This window comes from Sceloporus occidentalis, unplaced genomic scaffold (genome assembly GCF_023333645.1).
Source record: "Sceloporus occidentalis isolate IW3139 unplaced genomic scaffold, rSceOcc1.0.p SCAF_86, whole genome shotgun sequence".
Classification (NCBI taxonomy): Eukaryota; Metazoa; Chordata; class Lepidosauria; order Squamata; family Phrynosomatidae; genus Sceloporus; species Sceloporus occidentalis.
Window position 1 is genome coordinate 2,472,645 of NW_028317066.1, and position 25,797 is coordinate 2,498,441.

Consider the following 25,797-nt stretch of genomic DNA (forward strand, 5'->3'; position numbering starts at 1 on the left):
TGGTCTTTCTGCAGGGTTGTTGTGAAGGAAAAGGTATGTATGTGGCAGGGATGCCTAATCTGGATCCTGTGGGCCTTTAAGCCTAGTTACCAGGTTGCCAGGGGGGTGTCTGTCTCCCCAGAAGGGGCTTTGGGGTCCCACCATCTCCCTCCTCTTGGCTTTGGCCTATATTTGGGCTCTTCTCTACCCCCAGACAGAGCCCCCTCCCCCCAGGACCCCAGAGAAAACTCCTTGCCAAATAATGTTGTTTCTAATGTTATTGCTCCCCCAAATGAGGCATCAGAAGGGAGGGTCTCTCCTCTGCCCCACTTTCCAGGAGGAAGGGGGCTCCTCAATCCTCTTTTTACCTTCAGATCCCCCTCCCCTCCATGGCCATGCCTCTCTCCAAGGGTCCCCCCTGCCCTCTTTTCTCATAATAACCTCCCAAGTACATGGGCCTCAAGTACCCCCAAAGGAGGAGGCAGGGAAGGAAAGAGAAGAGAAAGAGGCGGACTGGCAGGTGCCCTGCCTTTCTTTAGGGGGAGATTGGGGTTTCATTCCTTCTTACAACACCCCCCCCCCCAGAGGACCCTCCAGCCAATGCTTCAAACGAACAAGGGCTCTTCTCCACTTCCCTCCCTCAGAGCAGGCTGTGAGGGCAGCAATGGCTTCAGAGGCTGAAACTCTGCATGCACTTTAGCAACCAAAGGCCCCTCCTGAGTATGCGCAGGGATCGCAAGGCCCTTGCTGCTGCTGCTTCTTATTCCACTCTTGGCCTTTGGAAGAAGGGAAGGAGTACGCCCTTCCTTCCTTCCTTCTGTCCTTCTTTCCTTCCTTCCAGAATGGAGCCCAACCAGCAGAGCTGGACTCAGGAGAGAAAGGCTGGAAAGGCTCTGCTTTGTACATATAGCTCTGTTTCTCTCTCTCTCTCTCTCTCTCTCTCTCTCTCTCTCTGTGTGTGTGTGTGTGTGTGTGTGTATCTATATATGTATGTGTGTGTGTATGTATTTGCCTCTGTTCTTATGGCTGGGAATGGAGCTGAGGTCTGAGGAGAGAAGAAAGTGTCAATTTTGTGCAAATTCACAACTTCTGTCCATCCATGAGTCCAGTGTGTTGAAACAGCAGAGAACTTTATTAAGAACACATAGTGAGAAATTCAGCTTTTAAATCAGAGCTGCCCTCCCCAAGCCAAAGATTACATTAAATCCCTAAAACCAAAAACTCCACCCTCTTCCAAACCTAGCCCCCACCTCCAATTCCCACAGTCTACTCCTCATAGGTAAAAAAGCCCCCTTTGTATGCCCAGAAACTAGCCCTCTTTATGTTAATACCGACAACCAACTTTCTTCATCCAACATCCCACAAATTCCAAAAGCTATCATTCCCGTAACTATTCTAGCCAGCTGCAACAAATCCCACCCCTCTATCTAGCTAACCTATTCCACAACCCATAATCCCCAGCCAAATTTATAAACTAAAGCAAAGAAATATACTAATAGCAATTAAAACTAAAACTTAACAAAATATAACTTTAAAAACTTAAACAGACATATGGACACACAAACCTAACACACAAAATCACAAGGGCCTTTTCTTATCACCAGCGGACTGAAAATATATTCTTTGTATTCATTCTTGAGAAAAATAATGTCATTTCACTTCTCGGATTTGCGTGGCTTCTCTCCAGTGTGGACTCTCTGATGTGCCACTAGGACTGACTTCATATAAAAACATTTCCCACAATGCTGGCATTTGTATGGCTTCTCTCCTGTGTGGACTCTCTGATGTGCCACTAGGACTGACTTCATATAAAAACATTTCCCACAATGCTGGCATTTGTATGGCTTCTCTCCTGTGTGGACTCTCTGATGTGCCACTAGGACTGACTTCATATAAAAACATTTCCCACAATGCTGGCATTTGTATGGCTTCTCTCCTGTGTGGACTCTCTGATGTGCCACTAGGACTGACTTCATATAAAAACATTTCCCACAATGCTGGCATTTGTATGGCTTCTCTCCTGTGTGGACTCTCTGATGTCTCACTAGGTTTGGCCTCTGAGAAAAGCATTTCCCACAATGCTGGCATTTGTACGGATTCTCTCCAGTGTGGACTCTCTGATGTCTTACTAGGTTTGACCTCTGAGAAAAACATTTCCCACAATGCTGGCATTTGTATGGCTTCTCTCCAGTGTGGACTCTCTGATGCTTCACTAGGTCTGGCTTCTGAGAACAACATTTCCCACAACGCTGGCATTTGTATGTATTCTCTCCAGTGTGGACTCTCTGATGTATCACTAGGTAAGATTTTGACGAAAAACATTTCCCACAATGTTGGCATTTGTATGTATTCTCTCCAGTGTGGCTTCTCTGATGTATCACTAGGTAAGATTTCGACGAAAAACATTTCCCACAACACTGGCATTTGTATGGTTTCTCTCCAGTGTGGACTCTCTGATGTATCTCTAGGTAAGATTTTGACGAAAAACATTTCCCACAACACTGGCATTTGTATGGTTTCTCTCCAGTGTGGACTCTCTGATGTATCACTAGGTTTGATTTCGATGAAAAACATTTCTCACAATGCTGGCATTTGTATGGATTCTCTCCAGTGTGGAGTCTCTGATGTATCACTAGGTAAGATTTTGACGAAAAACATTTCTCACAATGCTGGCATTTGTATGGTTTCTCTCTAGTGTGGCCTCTCTGATGTCTTACTAGGGTGGACCTCTGAGAAAAACATTTCCCACAATGCTGGCATTTGTACGGATTCTCTCCAATGTGGACTCTCTGATGTATCACTAGGTATGATTTCGATGAAAAACATTTCCCACAATGTTGGCATTTGTATGGCTTCGCTCCTGTGTAGATTCTCTGATGTATGACAAAGATTGACTTATAAGCAAAACGTTTCCCACAATGGTGGCATTTATGTGACTTCTTTGTTGTGTGGACTCTCTGATGACTCAAATGTTCTTCTGTAAAGAAGGACAATGACAGATAAGACTGAAAATCAAAGTTAAGAGAGGAGGGTGTTACCCCATGATTTAGCCCTCATTAACCCCTCCTTATTTGAGATTAAATTAATAAATTTGCTGTGAGTAACCCAAGCATGATCCTGCTGCTTATGCTCCTAAATCCATGGAATGATTGTATCCTTACTCTAAGGAACTAGCAAAGAAGAGACTGGATGGGGACTGCCTTGAGGGAATCACTGGAAGCAGATAGTCAAAGGACTGTTGAAAAAATATTCCATGAAACATGTGCAAAAATACTTTGATTGACAGCTGGCATCATATCCTGTGAGACTGCCATAGAGTGCTGAGTTAGAGCCCAAGGCATGATGCAAGATAACTGCAGAGGTCACTTCATGCTGTTTGGCACCAGGATGATGACTCACAACCAATACAGTATACAGCTCACATGCAGATTGGTGTGGATTGGAGTTATGTGTACAAGAGATGGTGAAGTTGAACGAATTCGGAGAGGAGAGCTTGCAAATATTTGTATTATTTTGTAACTCAAGATAGATAGGTTTTTAGTGTAAAAAATGGCCAATGCATTGCCAATATCTGTATATGGATATTTGCTTCTGTACTCTGCTATGTTATTGTTGAGCTGCATCTGGGAGTGCTGTGTATTGGCTTGTGAACACGGTAGGAATTCAGAGCCAAGAAGGACTGAGAGCCAGTGTGCTCATCCTTTTTGCCTGATTTATTTGCTCCAAGCACCCATTGCATTCAATTTGGTTTCAGACCATTCTTCCCCCCAAGACACATTCTAAAGCAATTTAAACCCTTTTGGACACTCGGTTTCTGCCCCCAAGCAACAATTCCAGTATAAATATCTGCCCTGACTGACTGTTCTTTGACTTTAGTCCAATTACAGACAGATAGTCTGTCGGTTTACGTGGCTAAGCACCTCAATGCAGTCGCCAACCCCACTTGTCGCATGAGCTCCTGACTTCTCTTCCCATTTGGAACCTTCAGCAATTGGAATCAAGATCCACCTAGGTAAAGTATTACCATTATGAAATTCTTGCATCTCTTGACCACTCCCACCTGTTATCTAGTTCTTGTGCATGTGTGTGAACACCTACGTATTTGTATGTGTGTGTGTGTGTGTGTCTGTGTGTCTGTGTGTATTATACTTTTCCCCTCAATTTTTTAAAAAAAACCTGTTTCAAATGCCTTTGGAGTTCTGTGTGCTTCCAGGCCTGGTATAGTTAAGCTGAATCCCAAGGTCGCTCTTGCCCCAACCAAACTATATCTCTCCTTTCAGCTAAGTACCAAATTCCCCTAAAAGCAGAGCACTTGCGGGTGTCCTCCCCAGACTCCAGCATTCTGGGTAACAAAGGGCCTCTGGAATCAGCCATGGAACTAAGCAAGCTCCGGTAGGAAAAGAAACATTAGAGACATTGCCATTGTTCTCTAAGCCATTGCAGGGCCAACAGAGGGATTTTACCCAAGAAGTCTCTCCAGAGTCTCAAAAGACTGGAAGAGGGGCCAAAAAAGCCAGGAATCTTGGTCAGGGATGGGCTGAGGAGCATTTGGAGTCAAAAAGCATTTATCTCCATGGTTGCTTCCCACAAAATCCTAGAATTGACAGTTAAGATAGGATATTTAGAAACCTTAGAAAGTGGAGAGCAATAGTGACTCACTAAACTACCAATTCCAAGATTTCACAGAAAGCTGCTATGACAAACTATGTGCGAAAGGGATCTAGGAGTCCTGGTAGGTCACAACTTGAACCTGGGTCAACAGTTTGATGCAGCAGCTAAAAAGGCCAATGTGATTCTAGGCTACATAAATATGGGTATAGTGTTATGGCAGGGGGTTGGACTGGCTGGCCTTTCTAGTTTCTTTCAACTCTTTGATTCTGTGTTATAGATTAAGGGAAGTAATAGTGCAATTCTGTTCTACTTTGGTCAGACCCTCACTTGGAATACTGTGTCCATTTCTGGTCACCACAATTCAAAAAGGATGTTAAGAAGCTGGAGTTTATCCAAAGGAGAGCAATAAAAATGGTGAAGGGTTTGGAAACCATCAAGCCCTATGAGGAGTGGTTTAGGGATCTGGGAATGTTTAGCCTGGAGAAGAGAAAGTTAAGAGTGGATAGCCCTGTTCAAATATTTGAAGATACACTGAAGATGGAGCAAGCTTGCTTTCTGCTGCTCTAGAGCAAAATATAGAACAATGGAAGCAAGCCATAGGAAAAGAGGTTCCGCCAAAACATTAGTTTATCCAAAGGAGAGCAATAAGGAAGTCCTTGATTCTATAATTCTAAAGTGGAATCATAGTCCCATGATAATGTAGAATGAAAGGGCCCTCAATCTTCATAGTAAGGGCAACGAATTCAGTTTTCTTACCTACAGAAGCCACATTCTCGTAATTCTCCATCATCACATCCTTGTACATAAGTCTCTGCTTCTTCGTCAGCAATTTCCATTCATCCTCAGTGAAATATACTGCCACATCTGCAAAGGTCACCTGCAATAGAAAATAGCCCTCATCCAGAGAATGACTAATAAAAAAAAAAAAAAGGGGGGGGGGAAGCACATGATGCATCCCAAAAATAATTTGATCACCTCATAATTTAGTCCAGGAAATAAACTTTAAATTCTGTTAGCAAGAAAAAAGCTACTGCCTTTGAGGTCCAGTTTGTCTCGAATTCTTTCAATATAATATACAATATAATTTAGGCCATGGCTGGGATATTAATGATATATTAGAATACTGACTATCCTGACATGTATAGTACTTTTAGCCTCCAAAGATTATAGTGCATTTAGCCATTTGTTGCCAAATTTCAGAGGCGATTGTCATTTTTAAAAAGCAACAGCAGAAAGTGGTGAAGATGGACAAAGTTGTTTATGAAGAAGATCACACAAGTGGGAAAGGGCACAACGGTTTGTTTTTGCCTCAGACTCCTAGCAAGGGCAAGTCCCTGCCCCCTTCTTTCTTCTCCAACCCCCACTTTTGAGTTGATGGGCTGCAAACCCCTTGGCATTCATTATGCAGAAATTGAAATGAGCTGAAGAACTGGGAAAGTGGGAGGAGAAGAGAGAAACCAGGACATTTTAAAAGCCTTCGAAATATTGGGATGACAGAGGATTAACCAGGACTGTCTCTGCCAAACTCGGACAGTACTTTATTTTCTTCCTTTCATAAATTGGCCCAGCAGTGACCCAGATGAAACTAATAGAATAGTGACTCACCAAAGAGTTGTTGTACCTCGGCAGCCTCCTTCTCTTGGAGCCCAACTCCCTCCGGTTGGCCTCTGTGTTGGCCATCTGGTGGGCAGGGGTCCTGGTGGTCCTGCACTTGGGTCACTTCCCGAAAGAGAGGCCCCAAAGCCGTGTACAAGGAGGCCGAGTTGAAGGTCCTGAGAAAAGGGCCCAGGGTTAGGATTGGCTTAGCAAGAAACCCTGCAGCACTCAAAGAGACAGAGAACAGCATCCTGCTGGTGACACACACAGATGACATATGCCTCCATTGGGCCAATGCAGAGGAGGGCATTTGCTTCCTAGTCCGATTCCACACAGAGCAACACTGGAGCATAGAGGGTTCTGCTGGGTCAGGCTTCCCATTCTCCCATTGGACAAAGCAGTTGCCCTCCATTGCCCAGGGAGTTCCCCGGTCAAGCAGAGCAGGAAAGGAGCTTTCTTTTCTCTGGTTGCCCCCCTTCCATGGGATCCAGCCCTCCTCCCAGGACCGAGAGGGGGGGGGGGGCACCAGAGGATTGAGCTGATGGGAACAACCAATTCCCATGGCAGCCTTCTGCATGCAGAGAACTCACAATTCTGAGAGTCTCTCTGGCCATGCGGAGAGTGCCTATTTTCCACACTGTTGCCTGGCCATCTTGGCTTGGGAATGTCCTGTTCTAGCCACATGCAGGACTAAATCTTAGCCTGTAACCTATACTATACTTAGTCCAGATCAGAGTAGAATCACTCAGTCTCTTGGATTTACCTATAGATTGACTCACCAGTCAATTATGGGTTGAGTCAATCTACACTAGGTTTAACCAACAGGATTCAGGCCTCCTCAGACTTTAAATTCAGATAAGTTGTAATAGAATATAGAAAATACATATACATAATTGTGCATTGTATAAAATTCATTGTATGTACTTTAGTTTCAATAAAAATTATTTTTAAAAAAGACTTTAAAGGCAGGAATGTTAATTTTTCCATGCTGCGTCATCATCACTGATGAGAATTTGATTTCTCTTTCATGCAGAGGAAGAGGAGGAGGAGGAGGACCACCTTCTTTATGGAAAGATTAAAGAGCAGATCATTAAACAGAGAGTCTGTGAACATCTAGAAAGCAATGCCATAATGACAAAATGTCAATTTGAGTTTCAGAGAAAGAAGTCATGCCTGACAAATCTAATCTCAGTAGATGATCCTGGTAGATGAAGGGAATGCTATGGATATTGTATATCTTGATTTCAGTAAGGCCTTGGTAGATGAAGGGAATGCTATGGATATAGTATACCTTGATTTCAGTAAGGTTCCCTATGTCATTCTTGCAAAGAAGCGATTTTGGGCTGCATCAATAGAAGTATAATGTCTAGATCAAAGGAAGGAACAGTGCCACTCTATTCTGCTCTGGTCAGGTCCCACCTGGAACATTTTGTCCAGTTCTGGGCACCACGATTCAAAAAGGATGTTGAGAAACTGGAGTGTGTCCAAAGGAAGGCAACTAAAGTGGTGCAGGATTTGGAAACTATGCCCTATGAGGAATGACTTAGGGAGCTGGGGATGTTTAGCCTGGAGAAGAGAAAGTTAACAGGTGATATGATAGCTCTGTTTAAATTTTTGAAGGGATGTCATATTGAGGAGGGAGCAAGCTTGTTTTCTGCTGCTCCAGAGAGTACCTTTATTTTCTGGAGTGAGATGGGCTTTTCCAACTGACTCACTGTGATGATCTCCGATGGTCCAAGCAGCCAAACTGCGGCCCTGGAATAATAATAATAATAATAATAATAATAATAATAATATAGCCCTCTCTTCATCCAAAAGGCTATCAGCGTGTCTTACAAATTGTTAATTAGACATTTAGACATTATGGCTCTTAGCCATAATTCATTAACTTAAATTCATTAACTCACGCTGCCACCTCCCAGTGATTTATTTATTTAATTTTAAAAAATATTTTATTATTAAAACATATATACAAACAAACATATATTTATATTCACGTGCACACACACACCTACTTATGCATTTCTATCTTACATATTCATCTTTCATCCTTTATTAATACATTCTAACAAAAATATCCTAAAGATGGGTCACTTTTCTCTTGCCTCAGCTCTTACTCTAACCTTTATCTCTCCACTTTAATCCTATCCAAAACTCTCTCTCTCTCTTTCTCTCCACCTCCCCATGAATCATAAAAGGTTTCCCTTAACCTACACTGGGACCAGTTAAGGAACCTTATTTCTCCTTCTTTACTGATCTTCCCAAGCATCAACTGAGCCAAAAGACGTGTAAAAGGAGCATCGAGTAGTAGATACTCCAAGGAGATATTTACTATAAATAACAAAATATAACTGAAATATAAGTCATACAAGATATTAAGAATCTTGCAGGTACAATATTTGTGAGTATATAATATTCAATTCATACAAGCTATTAAAATAATAAATAGACCTAAGCGTCCAATTCTGAGACTAACTTCCAAGATCCGCTCTTTAACTCTCTCTCTCTCTCGATCTCCAACCGACGCAATTCCCCCAACTGTCTCTTGGTCTCTCAGGCCTTATATCTCCTTCTCACGGAAGCTTCCAGAAGAACCTTCATCTTGCTCTCTGATTGGTCAAGAGAGCCTTCCTTAGCAGTGATGTCATTCTGCATTTGCATAAACCTCCCTTTACTGCCTGAAGGAGACCTCCATTGACTGGAGCCCAGTCATTGCACTTTCCCAAGGCAAGGCTTGCCCCTATTTCCCAATGTTGTTCTTGGTGTCTGCCTTCCAGTTGTTTCCAGGTCTTATGGTGACCTTATGGGAGTCTCTGAAGGGGTTTTCTTGGCAGGTTCCTTCAGAGTGGGTTTCCCATGGCCATCCTCTGAGGCTGAGAGAGTTTGACTTGCCCAAGGCTTCAGTTCTTTTGGAAGCCTTTTTGCTTTATCTTCTAGAAGGCAGCTGAAGTGTTGCTTCTTGCACTGAAGAAGGAGAGGAACCTTCTGGCATCCAAAAGGCTAACATTCTCTGGAGTTATGTCTGATAATATGAATATACAGGATTGCAATCCCTGTTCATTTAATAAAAGGTTTATAGTGCACCCCATATCATAGAATCTCATAGCTATGTCTCTTAATAGCAGTTAACCAAATTAAACAGTATATAAAACACAAACACAAAAACAAGCTAGATAAGGTAACTGTTACATGGATTTGGAATTGGTTGACTGGCCGATCCCAAAGGTTGCTCAGCAATGGCTCCTTTTCATCCTGGAGAAAAGTGACCAGAGGGGTGTCCAGTGGGGCTTTGTCCTGAGCCCAGTGTTATTGAACATCTTTATCAATGACTTGGATGGCAGAATTGGGGACATACTTATCAAATTTGCAGATGACACCAAATTAGGAGGAGTAACTAATAGCCCAGAGGACAGGATCAAATATCAAAATGACCTGAACAGACAAGAAAGCTGGGCCCAAGCTAACAAAATGAAATTCGAAATGGAGAAATGTAAGTTACTCCCTTAAAGGCGGGAAAATGAAATGCACAGATATAGGATGGGGGACACCTGGCTGAATGAAACTACGTGTGAAAGGGATCTTGGAATCCAAGTAGACCCCAAGTTGAACATGAGTAAACAGTGTGATGTGGTAGCTAAAAAGGCCAATGCAATTTTAGGCAGCATCTGTAGAAGTATAGTGCCTAGACCAAGAAAAGTAATAATGCCACTGTATTCTGCATTGGTCAGGCCTTACCTGGAATACTGTGTCAAATTCTGGGCACCACAATTCAAAAAGGACATTGAGAAACTGGAGCATGGTGAAGTGTCTGGAAACCATGCACTATAAAGAAAGACTCAGGGAGCTGGGGATGTTTAGCCTGGAGAAGAGGTGAACAGAGGCTGGATGGCCATCTGTTGGGGATGCTTTGATTGAGATTTCCTGCATGGCAAGGGGTTGGACTGGATGACGCTACTGGTCTCTTCCAACTCAAGGATTATATGATTTTATGATTCTATGATTCTGAGATCACAATGGGACAGTCTCAAGCCTTCAACTATGGAGCACCAGCCTGAAGTCCCAAGAGTCCCATCTCAATCCAGAAGGATTGAGGCATGGGGCATCAGTGCAAAGTCACAATGAGCCAGTCTCAATCCTTCAGGAAAGGAGCAGCAACTTGAACTCAAAATGGGCCAGTCTCAATCTTTCAGGGAAAGAGCATCTGCCTGAAGACACAAATGGTCAGTGTCAATCCTTCAGGTAAGGAGCACAGGGCCTAAATCACAATAGTACTGTTTCAATCCTTCATTCAAGGAGCACCAGACAGAACTCACAATAGTCCCATTTCAATCCTTCAGGCACGGAGCACCAGGCTGAAGTCACAAAGGGCCAGTCTCAATCCTTCACACAAAAAGCATCAACCTGAGATCACAGTGGGCCATCCTCAATCCTTCAGGAAAGGAGCATAAGCTGAGGGCCCAATGGATCAGTCCCAGTCTTTCAGGAAAAAAGCACCAGCCAGGATTCACAATAGTCCCATCTTAATCTTTCAGGAAAGGAGCATCAACTTGAAGTCAAAATGGGCCATTCTCAATCCTTTGGGGAAAGAGCTTCAGCCTGAAGATGCAAAGGGCCCGTGTCAATCCTTCAGGTAAGGAGCACAAGCCTTAAGTCACACTATTTCCATCTCAGTATGTCAGGCAAGGAGAATCAACCTAACTTCACAATGGGACAGTCTCAATCCTTCAGGCAAGGAGCATCAGACTGAAGTCACAATGGGACAGTCTGAATCTTTCAGGCAATTTTTTTTAAAATTTCAGACCATCCCTATAATTTCATTAAATAAACCTTTTAAAGTCTGGTCTAAAGATTTGCAAAAATTTATTTGGCAAGGCAAGATGCCCAGGATAAAAATGAGAGCGCTCCAAGATTTGAAAGGAAAATGAGGAATGGGCCTTCCAAACTTGAAAACATATTATAATGCAAGCGCATTTACATGGATTATGGACTGGGTAAATTTAAGAGAAAAAAGACTCTAGAAAGTGATGGTCCGGAAAGAGGATGGCATGCATATTTGATTTTGTGCTGGCCAAATGGCCGTAATAAAGTTATTATTATTAAAGTATATTTGATTTATGAAGGTGTCACAAACTATGAAAAATTTCAATAAACATCTAATAAGAAAAGCATTATTAAAAATATGACAAAAAAATTAAATTTATACACACACACACACACACACACTTATATATCAGAATACCAAGATGGATTTCTGCACTACAAGCCTTCCATAAAGAAGAGAAATCTAGCAAAGGGAAATGGATCACCTATAATAATATTTTAATTCAAGATGGGGAAGAGGAATGATCAAAACAATAAAAGAATTAAAGAAAGAAGGAATATAATTATTCTGGTTAACGCACCACAAAATCAATAAAAGATTTAAAAAAGGATATTAAGGGTTTAGAACTGAAAAGGAAATGAATCGACACGGAAAGGGTCTTCAAATCGGGCTCTCAGTGCAGTCATAAATGAGGCTAAATCTTGCAATTCTGGTGCCCCTCTGTCATACAGTTGTACCAGCTATCTAGCAGCTTCCCCTTCCAGTCTCCCCGCCACGCATCGTACCTTCTCGGCTTCTTCTGGGAAATAGGCTGCATGGGTTTTGTTGCATAGATACCAAGGTTATCTATACTTCCCTTTTCTTTTCCCAGACAGCCTCACCTTGAAGAGCGGTGTTCCCAAGCCAAGTCTGAAGTCCAAAGGAACTTGCTCAACCCCTCCCTAAGCCAGCCCCCAATTCCCAAGCTAAAGCAACACAAGCGGAGGTTGCATAGATACCAAGGTTGCCTATACTTCCCTTCCCTTCTTCCAGACAGCCTCACCATGAAGAGTGGTGTTCCCAAGCCAGCTTCACTCCTCCTTGATAACCAGTCTCCAGCGGCAACCCCAGCCCCTCTCCAAACGCCCTCCTTCATCTAAAAGTCACTCCATCTGCCCTTCTAACATTTCCCACTACATGCTTTCTATAACCCATCACTCTAAAGTGCCTACTATGAACTACAACTATAACTCCTACTTTAACTCTAATAACCAAACTAATATTTTTACCCTTTATGACAGAACCCTTATACACTGTTTCTGACATGCAATGGGCCAGTCTCAATCCTTCAGGTACACAGCACCAGTCTGTAGTGATAATTCTCCTATCTCAATCCTTCAGGCAAGGAGCATCGGCCTGAGGTTGCAATGGCCAGTCTTAATCCTGCAGGTAAGGAGCACCACCCTGAAGTCACAATAGTACCGTCACAATCCTTCATCCAAGACTGAAGTCAAAAGGGTCACATCTCAGTCCTTCAGGTAATCAGCACTAGCCTAAATTCACAATGGTCCCATCTCATGGCAGCAGACAAGGAGCATCGGCCTGAGATCACAATGGGCCAGTCCCATTCAGGTAAGGAGCACCAGCCTGAAGTCACAATATGTCATGAATCCCTTCATTCGTGCATTTATTCATTTATTCATTTAAGAATTCATGCCATAAGGGTTATAGGTTTAGGTTTAAGTTAGAGTTGAGATAGATGGGGATTATACTGGGTTAAAATAATATATTTTAATATGTGCTTTAATAGAAGGTACTAGAAAGAGTTGGGGAGATCGTGGCTAGAGAATGTGGTTGTTTGCTAGGATTGGAACATGTGGGAATCATTCTTCTAACTGAGGCTTGAGTTTAAAAGACTGGTCTCTGTAAATGGAGGGGGAACAGAGAGTTTACAGCCCTTAAAGACCAGGTTGATGGCGACCTCCCAGAGGACATTCTCTGCAGCCGCTCCTAATTTATGGAATGGCCAGCCGGATGAGATTCGTCAAATTACCAATCTAGAGAGCTTTAAAAAAGCCATTAAGACGGATCTCTTCTGGCAAGCCTTCCCGGAATAAAATTCTCGGCCACAAATAAGACTTCCCATCCAGCGAACTCTGCCTATGATGATTTTTATTTAGCTTAGTCGGTTTTAATATGTAGTTTTTAATCTTACATTGTTTAATCTTGTTTTAAGGGGGGATTATGTATATATGGATGTATTTTAACCTGTTGTACGCCGCTTTGATTGCCTGGCAAAAAGCGGGATAGAAATTAAAAAAAATATTTATTTTATTTATTATTGGTATTTTTATATCGTATTATATAGTTATGGGTTTATGCTTATTATATTTTCATATGGTTTCATTTTATTATATATATATATATATTAAACTGTTCTGTGGTCCAAGGCCACAGGTGCATTGGTTGAGAAAAGGCACATGAGAGCTTAATTGTTTTTAGAAAAGCTGCCAGAATCCCGGATGGGAGGACACTGCTTGGGAGAGGGCTATCCAATTGATTAGCTTTATTGGTTAATGGGGTGGGGTTCATTGATATGGTTATAAAAGTGAAATGTTTATACTTTCTTTCATTCCTGACAAAAAAAAAAGTCACTTCTATTGCATGTATCTTCTTTTTCAATAAAAGCTGTTCCTTTTTCAAAGTACTGCCTTTTCTGTTGCAAGAGGGGCTGCAATTAGGATCCTGACAGATATCTATCTCCCCTTCCATTCACCCTGCTATCCCAAAAGGGCTGGAGAGCATACCAAACCAACCACAGAACCTTTCCCTGCTCTTGTGTAATGCCAGGTCAGTCAAAAATACAACATAGATAGTTCATGATCTCCTTCTGGACGAAGAGGCTGACCTGGCTTGTTTCACGGAGACCTGGCTGGATGAAGATAGCTCAGCCACCTGGGATCGGGCCTTACCAGCCGGGTTCTCCATCAGTGAGCAGGAAAGGGGAGTGCCTTTGGTCCATATAGACTATCATGTCTTGAGCAGGATACATATCTGTAAGATAGGCCACATCGAATATATTTGCCTCAGCTTAAAGACTAGGGAAAGTCTGGGGATTCTGTTGGTTTAATGTCCACCCCATTACTTAACATAAATACTCTCTGGAAAAGATAACATCAGAATTAACACAAACCAGGGAAAGAGTGACATTCCTGGAGAAAGAATATAAAAAATTGGGAAAAGAGATAGAGAGATTATCAAAAGAACATACTGAAGATACAGCAGAAAGAATTAAATTAGAGCAAAGATTTGGAGAGAGATGTCTTAGAATAAGAGGTCCTCCTGAACAGAAGGATGAAGATCTATATAAAAGGCTAATACCGGCCTTGGCTGAATTTATGGACCTAGATAATGAACCTTTCTCCTTGAGGTGGACAAGATGTTTAGAGTAAGCAAAACAGAAGAGACTGCCCAGAGATATTGTGATTTATTTTGTTAGGACTCAAATGAAAGAAGCAGTTCTACAACAACATTTTCATACAAGATTCAAAAGTGAACTTTTATTGTTTAAAGATAGCTCTGGGAAACTGTTAAGGAAGAGGAAGGAATATGGGCCACTGACAAAGGTTTTGTGCAGCAATGGAATCTGCTACAAATGGGAACTAACTCAGGGCCTATCTTTTCAATTCAAGCAAAAAAGATACCAAATTAACTCGGTACAAAAAGCAAGAAATGTTCTACATGAGAATGAAAAAGAACTTAATAAAGGGGACAGTCAGAAAGAAGAAAGAAACAACCGCAGAAAAGGAGAAGAGGATAAGGAGGAAGAGAGCTTAGAAGAAGAAACAGAAGAAGTTGTATTGCTTAGGAAACCAGATCCAAACACAAGAGATGACAATATAGATGGAGAATATGATGATGAAACGGGAAAAGATGGACATCCTATCATCGAATGTTAAAGGAATCAACAGTCCAAAAAGACGAGGTAAACTTTTTCATTATTGAGGGAAACAGAGACTTGATGTGATTTGCCTTCAGGAAACCCATATAAAGAAAGAGGATATAAGATTGCTGAAAAACGCCAAATTGGGGAAAGAATACATAGCAGCCTCAAAAAAGAGGAAAAAAGGTGTAGTGATATATGTAAAAGATAAATGAGAATCCAAAGAGGTATTCTCAGACCCCAATGGATACTTGGTTGGTGTAGAAGTTACTTTACAAGACCAAAGGATCCTAATGGTGGGAGTTTATGTACCCTTAGGAAATAAAGGCCTGTGTTTTTTGACAAATTGAAAAAACAAATGCCAGACTGTATGTGCGATAGGACCTTAATGATGGAAGATAGGAATAGACTGATAGACCCCCAGATAGATAGAAAAGCAGACAACAAAATATACTTAAAGCAAGGGAAATTGCTGAAATCTTTCTTTGACTTACAAGAAGCCTTCACTTTAGAAGATACTGGAGAATCAAGTATGGTCTGTCTAAGGATTTACGTTCTTTTCAAACACTCATCAATCCTGGTGGAGAATAGATATGTTCTTGACTTCCCCAACTATTAGCACAATGGTGGAAGCAGGAGAAACCCTACTAAAAATCCTATCGGATCACAATCCTATTTTATTCTCTTTGAAGAGTAAACCTAAGGAACTGATATGGAGACTAGATGAGACTTTGTTAAAAGATGGAAAAATTCTAGATAAACCAAAAACAAACCCACTTAAATCCTTCTTTGAAGAAAATCTGAATGGAGAAGTCAGCCCAGAGATCGTCTGGGACACAAAGAAAGCGGTAATGAGGGGTTTCTCTTTGAAGCAATCTTACGAAAGGAAAAAATAGAGAAAAGAATTGGAAAGAACTACAGGAAAAGTGAAAGGATAAGGAACAATTACTTAAAGAAAACCCCAAAACAAAATGATTCAACAACAGATTAAGAAGATTCAAAAGGAAATATCCAGATGGCTAATAGAAGACCAGGAGAAAAAATTAAGACACATCAAACAGAAACACTTTGAGAATGATAATAAACCTGGCAAATGCTAAGCATGGAAACTGAAAAAGGAAAAGGAGAAATGAATCTTTTCAAGTGTTAAAGAAGGGGACAAGACTTATTCCAACCAAAAACATATGAAAGACTGTTTATATAAATATTTCAAAAGTCTATACAAAGAAGAATATATTTCCCAGGAGAGGATACAAGAATCTTTGGACAGAGAAGACGTAGTAGAGATTTATGAAGAACAGAGAATCGAAGTTAATAAACCAATAATGGCTCCTGAGGTGCTAAAAGCAATCAGTAAAACCAAGGCGCCCAAAGTGCCAGGGCCGGATGCCTAAGCGCAATCTATTACAAGAGCTTACAGAAAGAGGTAATTAAACCCTTAGTAGAAATCATGAATATACTTTCACAAAGAAGAACGCCTGATTCTTGGAAGATAGCTGATATTGCACTGATTCCTAAAGAAAGTAAAGAGGCGCTGGAGGTGAAACATTTCAGACCGATTTCTCTCCTTACAAACAGCGAGACTTATTATTAATGGGGGAAAAGCGAAGGCGTTACCTGTAATGAGAGATACCCCTCTCACCTTTGTTATTTATGGCCCCTTTAGAGACTCTGAGTCCTAGCATTAAAGAAGATAAGAAGACCAAAGGCCTGAAAATAAAACAGGAAGAGTACAAACATAGACTATACGCGGACGATGTGGTGATATACTTATCTGACCCAACAGAAAGTGTTAATCCCCTACTTTATAAATTAAAGGAATATGGACAGCATTCAGGTTTCCGGATTAAAAGGGATAAGACAAACATTTTACCAATCAATTTAACAAAAGAATGATCAGGAAAATCAACAAGAGGAGACTGGCTTTAAAGTAGGAAAAAGGTCAAATATCTAGGTGTTGAGTTCACCTCTAAAAACCGAGACCTCTTTAAAAACAACCACAAGAAAATATGGGTTGATATCAAAGAAGATCTCAATAGATGGGCTAAACTCAACGAATCCCTCTTGGCTAGGATCAGGGCAGTTAAAATGAACGTATCGCCTAAATTACTATTTTCATTTCAGAAACCCAACTGTCAAGCGGAATCTTCAAACTCCTCAGCCAGCACCTGATTGGCTTAGAGTCTCTGGCTTCTGATTGGCTGGTTTGTAAGTCAGTCCGTCACACGCCTCCCCCCTTTAATAGGTTCATTGAGACACAGAACCAAACGGTTCTATGGTCCAAGGAACTCCCAGTTATCAATTATACTTACCCATTATATACAACATTATACACACATCAGGTGACACATGTGATATACTTCATATACTTGTTGTATCAATAACCATTACCAACTTAAATATCTTTGGTATTTTCCTGTATGTTCCCCTTTTAAACATATGTCTAATATCAGTTTTACTTGTTATAACAACTTACCATCATTTTCTTATACATTTAGCATATTATATCCATATCCCTTATCACTTGTTGGGTTTTAATATTTTAATAATACTTAAATAACCTTTTTTCCCCAACTTTAGATCTTTATATGTTCCATTTAAATGTTTTTATCAAACATATTTAATCTTTTAACCCTTTTCTCTTATTGATGGAACATCATCTCCAACCACTTTGCCCCGTTCCCAGTATGGTTTTGAAAACATTTCATCTTCCATTATACTAATGGCAAACAACAATATATTGGTTTTCCAGTCTATCAACTCAATTATATCCTTGTCCTTTTTAGGAGTCTTCTCTGGATCAGTCCTTGTAACTGACCACGTGTTTCTTTTTCCCGGCTGTGGACTTAACACTTCATCTAGTAAAAAGTCTTTGCTTCCTCCTGTTTCACTGGACCACATTCCTTGAGTGCGCTGAGCAATCTTTACATCTTCTTCTGTAGACCGTAAAGTGTCCCTTATCAAAATCATCCCTTTCTCTAGATAGTTCATCACAATCGTTGGTCTTTTTCCCTCTGTTGAATCTCCTTTTCCAGTTGGTTGATGGCTTTTGGGGTCGCATCAACGCTTGTCTGTCATCTGGTCGCCACCAGTATGTTTGACAGTGAAGTTTATAGACGTGAACATGTTCTGCATTTACATATCTATTCTTTCAACTTTTACTTTAAGATTCTTCCAGTCTCTGTGAACTAAACCATTTTCTTGGGTTATATCACCCATTTGCCAAACTACATATCTTTCAACACTGTCCCATTTAATATATACCTTCCAGAACCCTGAACTCTTTATTAGAACCTACAAAAGCCTGCTGTGATGCTTTTAATAACTACATTGCAGACAAAATCTCTCAGATGAGAGCCGATTTCAATGCCGGCCTTACGACGGAGGCGACAGGAGAGGTATCCAGAGCCTCCGCCCATACTGTTATTCTGGATCAATTTGAGTCAGTTAGTACAGAGGATGTGGAGAAGCTCCTTGGGAGTATGAAAAGAGGACTTGCTCTCTTGATCCTTGTGCCTCTTGGCTGGCTGTCCAGGGGGAGATACCATCAAGATGCTGCTAAACATATAACTAATGCATCTTTCAGGGAAGGCTGTCTTCCATCTTGCTTCAAAGAGGCGGTGGTTAAACCACTTCTACAAAAAGCCTTCCCTTGACCCTCTGGACAGAAACAATTACAGGCCAGTTTGGATCTTAATATTCTTAGGCAAGGCAATTGAGAGGGAAGTCGCCATTCAACTCCAAGCAGTCTTGGAAGAAATGGATTTTTCTACATCCATTTCAAACTGGATTTAGGATGGGTTACAGAGTTGAGACAGCCATGGTCACATTAGTCGATGACCTCCGTCTGAGCATCGACAGCTCTTTGAAAAGGGGAAGTGTGACCCTGCTGGTGCTATTGAAGGCCTCTCAGCGGCCTTCAATACCATTGACCACAGTATCCTTCTGGAACATATGGGAGAGTTGGGAATTGGGGCACTGCTTTCCAGTGGTTCAGGTCCTACATCTCAGGCAGATTCCTGTGACTTAGGGACAGTTGTTCGTCCAAGAGGGAGCTCAAGTCGGGCGTCCCTCAAAGCGTGATTCTGTCCCCAATGCTATTCAACATTTACATGAAGCTGTTATGTGAGATCTTCTGGAGACATGGGGCGGGGAGCAGGGAGACCTTGAAACAGTAGTACATGTGCTCAACTTCTGTTAACGCACTCTACATGGAGCTATCCTTGTGCCAAGTTCAGAAACTTCAATTGATACAGAATATGGCAGCCAGGTTGGTTACGGGCTCTTCTAGAACTGACTACATTACACCGGTTCTTAAATCCCTTCACTGGCTGCCCATTAGTTTCTGGACAAGATACAAGGTGTTGGTTCACTCTGGAACGACCTCCGGATGAGATCCGTCCTATTAACACCTTGGAAGCCTTTAGGAAGGCTATTAAGACGGACCTCTTTCCAGACTAGATGAGATCTATTGACTTGCCTCCCCCTCCCCCTGACTCTTACCCTTGCCATCGTTAGTGTGATGGAAATTGCTATTGATGTATATCGTTCCTGCCCTCTCACTTCTCCTTCAGAAAACGACCCATTTCTTGCCCGAAAAGCTTTTTTTATTGTATTGTGTTATGAAAGTTTTAAATTTTCTTGCTGTTTAATAGGATTTTTAAGGGTTGATGAATGTTTTTATAATTGGGAGAAGGGTTGGGGGTTTGGAATTTTAATTGTATTTCTTAAATTGTATTTTATTTTATTACTGTAATCCTCTTTGATTCCTTTGAGAAAAGGTGGAATAATAATAATAATAATAATAATAATAATAACTTCTCTTCAAGGGGGTCAAAAGCCCTTTCAGTATGCTCCCAGAACTGGGGGGGGGGGTTGTTTCTGGGGCTGTGGGTCTCTCTGTTGGTCCTCCTCTGGAGGGTTGTTGTGAAGGAAAAGGTAAGTATGTGAGTGGGTGCCCAATCTGGATCCTGTGGGCCTCTAAGCCTAGTTCCCAGGTTGACAGGGGATTGCCAGAGTTTTGAGGTCCCTCCGTCTCCCTCCTCTTGGCATTGGCCAAGAGGATTTTGGCTCTTCTCTCCCCCCCCCCCAGAGCCTCCTCTCCCAGGACTCCAGAGAAAACTCCCTCCCCAAAGAAAAATTCCATTGAATCCTATCCTGTGCGATGCTTTCTATTTGGCACAAAACTCTTCCCCAAATGAAGCATCAGAAGAGAGGGTCTCTCCTCGGCCCCACTTTCCACAAGGGAGGGGGCTCCTCAAAGACCTTTTGGATCCCCCTCCCCTCCATGGCCATGCCTCTCTCCAAGGGTCCCACCGGCCTTCATTTCTCATAATAACTCCCCAAGTACCCAGGACCCAAGGAATCCCCCAAGGAGGGGGCAGGGAAGGAAAGAGGGATAGGAGGCCTTGCAGGACCCCTGCCTTTCTTTGTGGGGAGAAGAGGGGCTTCTCCCCTCCAGCCATTCCTCTCAATGAACAAGGGCTCTCCCCACTTCTCTCCCTCCCTCAGAACAGACTGTGAGGGCAGAAATGGTTTCTGGGGCTGAGACTGTGCAGGCGCATATAGTCCCAAAGGCCCCTCCTCAGCATGCGCAGGGATTGCCAGGTCCTAGATGCTGCTGCTTATTTTGCTGGCGGCCTTTGTGGGAAAGAAGGTATGCGCCGGGGTTCAGTGGCCTCCCCTTCCTTCCCTCCTTTCTTCCTTTGAGGAGACCGCAATGGAGGCCAAGGTGCAGTGCTGGACTTAGGAGGGAAACGCAGGAAAGGAAGGCTCTGCTTTGGAAATATAGCTCTCTCTGTGTATCCTGTATGTTTGTGTCTGTGTGTCTGTGCTGTTCTTATGGCTGGGAATGGAGATGAGAACTGAGGAGAGAAGAAAGGGTCAGTTTTGGGCAAATTCAGAAATTCTGTGCATCAAAGTCCAGTGTGTTGAAACAGTAAAGAACTTTATTGAGAACACATAGAAATTCAGTGTTTAAGCCAGAACTGACCACTCCAATCCAAACAATACATTAAAACCCCTAAAACCTAAAACATGACCCTCTTCCAAACCTAGCCCCCACCTCCAATTCCCACAGTCTATGCCTCACAGGTAATTAGGCCCCCTTTTGCCATTCCCAAAAACTAGCCCTTTCTCTTAATGCCGGCCTCCAACTTTCTTAAGCCAAAATCCCACACATTGCAAAAGCTATAATTCCCATAACTATTCTAACCAGCTGCAACAAATCCCAACCCCCCATCTACCTAACCTATACCACAACCCACAATCCCCAGCCAAATTGACAACACAAAGCAATTATCTATACTATTGGCAATTAAAACCTAAACTTAACAAAATCCAACTTGAAAACATAGAGACATATTGACAGACAACTTTTACAAATAAGATCACAAGGGCCTTTTCTTTGCACTGCGGGATTGAAAATATATTTGTTGTATTCGTTATTGACAAATATAATGTTAGGATTTGTGTGGCTTCTCTCCTCTGTGGACTCTCTGATGTTTCACTAGGTGTGACTTTGAAGAAAAGCATTTCCCACAATGCTGGCATTTGTATGGCTTCTCTCCTGTGTGGACTCTCTGATGTTTCACTAGGTCAGACTTCCAAGAAAAACATTTCCCACAACGCTGGCATTTGTATGGCTTCTCTCCTGTGTGGACTCTCTGATGTATCATTAGGATTGATTTCCGAGAAAAACATTTCCCACAACGCTGGCATTTGTATGGCTTCTCTCCTGTGTGGACTCTCTGATGTTTCACTAGGTCTGACTTTGAAGAAAAACATTTCACACAATGCTGGCATTTGTATGGCTTCTCTCCTGTGTGGACTCTCTGATGTTTCACTAGGTCTGACTTTGAAGAAAAACATTTCACACAATGCTGGCATTTGTATGGCTTCTCTCCTGTGTGGACTCTCTGATGTATCATTAGGATTGACTTCTGAGAAAAACATTTCCCACAACGCTGGCATTTGTATGGCTTCTCTCCAGTGTGGACTCTCTGATGTCTCACTAGGTCTGAATTCAAAGAAAAACATTTCCCACAACGCTGGCATTTGTATGGCTTCTCTCCTGTGTGGACTCTCTGATGTGACACTACGTGTGACTTGCAAGAAAAACATTTCCCACAACGCTGGCATTTGTATGGCTTCTCTCCTGTGTGGACTCTCTGATGTATCATTAGGATTGACTTCCGAGAAAAACATTTCCCACAACGCTGGCATTTGTATGGCTTCTCTCCTGTGTGGATTCTCTGATGTATCATTAGGATTGACTTCTGAGAAAAACCTTTCCCACAATGCTGGCATTTGTATGGCTTCTCTCCTGTGTGGACTCTCTGATGCATGACTAGGATTGACTTGTAAGCAAAATGTTTCCCACAATGCTGGCATTTATGTGACCTCTTTCCTGTGTGGACTCTCTCATGACTCAAATGTTTTTCTGTAAAGAACGACAATTACAGATGAGACTGAAAATCAGACTTAACAGAGGAGGGTGTTACCACATGATTTAGCCCTCATTAATCCCTCCTTCTTAGAGATTAAATTAATAAAGTTGCTGTGAGTAACCTAATCATGACCCTGATGCTTATGCCCCTAAATCCATTGAACAGTTGCATTCTTACTCCTAGGAGCTAGCAAAGAAGAGACCATATGGGAACTGCCTTGAGGGAATCAGTAGAAGAAGATAGTCAAAGGACTGTTGAAAAAAAAATTCAATTAAACATGTGCAAAAATACTTTGATTGACAGGTGGCATCATATCCTGTGAGACGGCCACTGAATGCTGAGTCAGAGCCCAAGGCATGATGCAAGCTAACTGCATAGGATGCTTCATGCTGTTTGGCACCAGGAGAGGACTCACAACCCATACAGTATGCAGCTCACATGAGGATTGGAGTGGATTGGATCGGAGTTGTGTGTACAAGGGATGGTGAAGTTGATGGAAGTCGGAGAGGAGAGCTTGCAAATATTTGTATTATTTTGCAACTCAAGATAGAGAAGCTCCAAGGATTTCGATGAAATCGACTGTGTTTGTGACTTATTTTTAAGTGTGAAAAGTCGTCATTGCATTGCCAATGCCTATATCTGGATATTTGCTTCTGTACTCTGATATGATATTTTTGAGCTGTATTTGGGTGCATCACCCTCGGATTGTAGTGTACATTGGCTTGTGAACACGATCAAAATTCAGAGCCAACAAGAATCTGAGAGCCGGTGAGCTAATCCTTTTTGTCTGAGGTATTTGCATCAAACACCCATTGCATTCAGTTTGTTTCACACCATTCTTCCCCCACAAAGGAAATATTCTAAAGTGATATAAACCTTTCTGAACCCACAGTTTCTGCTCCCAAGCAGAAACCAATTTCAGTATAAATATCAGCCCCGACTTGCTGTTCTTCGGTGTCAGTCCAGTTACAGATAGACACTCTGTTTGTTTTCATGGCTAAACACCTCAATGCAGTCACCAACCCCAATTGTCATGGGAACTACGGACCTCTCCTTATTTCAAATCCTCAGCAATTGGAATAAAGATCTGGATAGATAACGTATCACCATTATCAAAGCCTTCCATCTATTCACCACTCCACCTTTGTTACCTAGTTCTTGAGTGTGTGTACGGACACTTATATGTATGTGTCTGTGTGTTTTGCTTTACCCCTAAATAAAACATAAAAACCTATTTCAAATGCCTCTGAAGATCTGTTTGATTCAGGAACTGCTATAGATTGGCTGAGTCCAGAGGTCACTATTGCCCCAGTAAAACTATTTTGCTCTATTGAGCTAAGTACCAAAATCCCCTAAAAGCATAGCACTTGCGTCCCACAACATTCCAGAATTGGCAGTTTAGGATTGGATATTTAGAAACCTTACAAAGTGGAGAACAATAGTGCCTCACTAAAACTAGAAATTTCATGATTCCACAGGAAGTTGTTATGACAATTAAATTACGTGTGAAAGGGAACTAGGAATGGTAGTAGAGCACAAGTTGAACATATGTCAACAGTGTTATGCAGCAGCTAAAAAGGCCAATGTCATCCTAGGCTGTATCAATGGGAGTATAGTGTCAAGATCAAGGGAAGTAATAGTGCCACTCTATTCTGTTTTGGTTAGGGCTCTCTTGCAATAATCCTGTGTCCAGTTCTGGGCACCACAATTCAAACAGATGTTGAGAAGCTGGAGCATGTCCAGAGGAGGGAAACCAAAATGGAGAACGGTCTGGAAACCATGCTCTCGCAGGAATGACTTAAGGAGCTGGGTATTTTTAGCTTAGAGAAGTGAAGGTTAAGAGTGGATATGACAGCCCTGTTCAAATATTTGAAGAGATGTCATATTCTGGATGGAGCAGGCTTGCTTTCTGCTACTCCAGAGAAAAGGACATGGAACAATGGATGCAAGCCACAGGGACAAGAGATTCCACTTAAACTTTAGGAGGAACTTCCTGAGAGTAAAAGCTCTTCAGCAGTGGAATATACACCCTCAGATTTTGGTGGAGTCTCTTTCTTTGGTAGTTTTTAAACAGAGGCTGGATAGCCATCTCTTGGAGATGCTTTGAATGTCTGTTCCTGCATGGCAGAAGATTGAACCGGATGGTCCTTGTGGTCTATTTCAACTATTTTATTCTATAATTCTAAAGTGGAATCATAGCGCTCTGACAGTGAATTATGAAAGGGCCCTCAGTCTTCACAGGAAGGGCAATGGATTCAGGTTCCTTACCCACAGAGGCCACATTCTCATAATTCTCCATCATAACAGAACTGTACATCAGTCTCTGCTTCTTCGTCAACAGTTTCCATTCGTCCTCAGTGAAATATATTGCCACATCCGCAAAGGTCACCTGCAACAGAAAATAGCCCTCATCCAGAAAATGACTAAACAAAAGGGGAGGAAAGCACATGGTGCATTGCAAATATTATTTCAACACTGCAGAATTCAGTCCAGGAAATAAACTTTAAATTCTGCAAGCAAGAAAAAGCTACAGCCTTTGAGATCCAGGTTGTCTTAAATTCTTTCAATATAATATATAATATGATAAACAATGTAAATTAGGCCATTTCTGGAATATTATTGATTGATTAAGATACTGACTATCTCAACATGTATAGTACATTTAGTCACCAATGAATCATTTAGCCATATCTCACCTAATTTCAGAGGCAAATTTCCTTTTTAAAGAACAGTTCTGGGGAGTACTCTGGGCTTGAGGGCCACTGGGCCCACCCTCAATTTAAGTCCAGAGATATTCTTCCATATCCCCCACCATTTCACAGATTGGGAAAGAAAGACTCATGTGGACAAGCAACATCAGAAGGTGGCCCAGATGGCCAAAGTTGTTAATTATAATGATCACACAAGTGAGGAAGGGTACAGAAGTTTGTTTTTGCTCCGACTCCTGGCAAGGGAAAGATCCTGCCCCCTTCCCTCCTCCCCTTTCCCCTATTTTGAGTTGATGGGCTGCACACTCTTTTGAACTTGGAACACATTTTGCAGCAACTGAACTGACCTGAGGAGAAGGGGGAAAGTGGGAGGAGGGGAGTGAAATAGGACATTTTCAAAGCCCCCTCAAAAAATGAGGTAATAGAGGATTAACCAGGACTCTCTCTGCCAAACTTTGACAGTATGTTCTCTGCTTGCTTTCATGAGCCGACCCAGACACAGATGAAACCAACAGTCAGGATGGCAACTTACCAAAGAGCTGTTGTACCTCTGAAGCCTCTTTCTGTTGGAGCCCAGCTCCCTCTGCTTGGCCTTCGTGTTGGCCATCATGTGGGAAGGGGGATCCTGGTGGCCCTGCACTTCGGTCACTTCCAACAAAAGACACTACAAAGCCGTGTACAAGGTGTCCAAGATGAAGTTCCTGAGAAAAG

The 25,797-nt window shown here is 42.0% G+C and overlaps 2 protein-coding genes across 2 annotated transcripts in view; both read right to left on the minus strand.

Annotated features, from left to right (window-relative positions):
• LOC149285006 (uncharacterized) overlaps positions 1–25,797 on the minus strand; it is a 386,586-nt gene that overhangs the window by 44,535 nt on the left and 316,254 nt on the right. The gene's annotated exons all lie outside the window — the stretch shown is intronic.
• On the minus strand, positions 1,406–22,195 carry LOC149285007 (uncharacterized). The gene is made up of 2 exons (XM_089495880.1): positions 21,433–22,195; positions 1,406–2,773 (listed from the first exon to the last, which is right to left on the minus strand). Exons 1-2 carry the CDS (start codon positions 22,193–22,195, stop codon positions 1,635–1,637), a joined length of 1,902 nt encoding a protein of 633 aa, XP_089352006.1. The 3' UTR covers positions 1,406–1,634.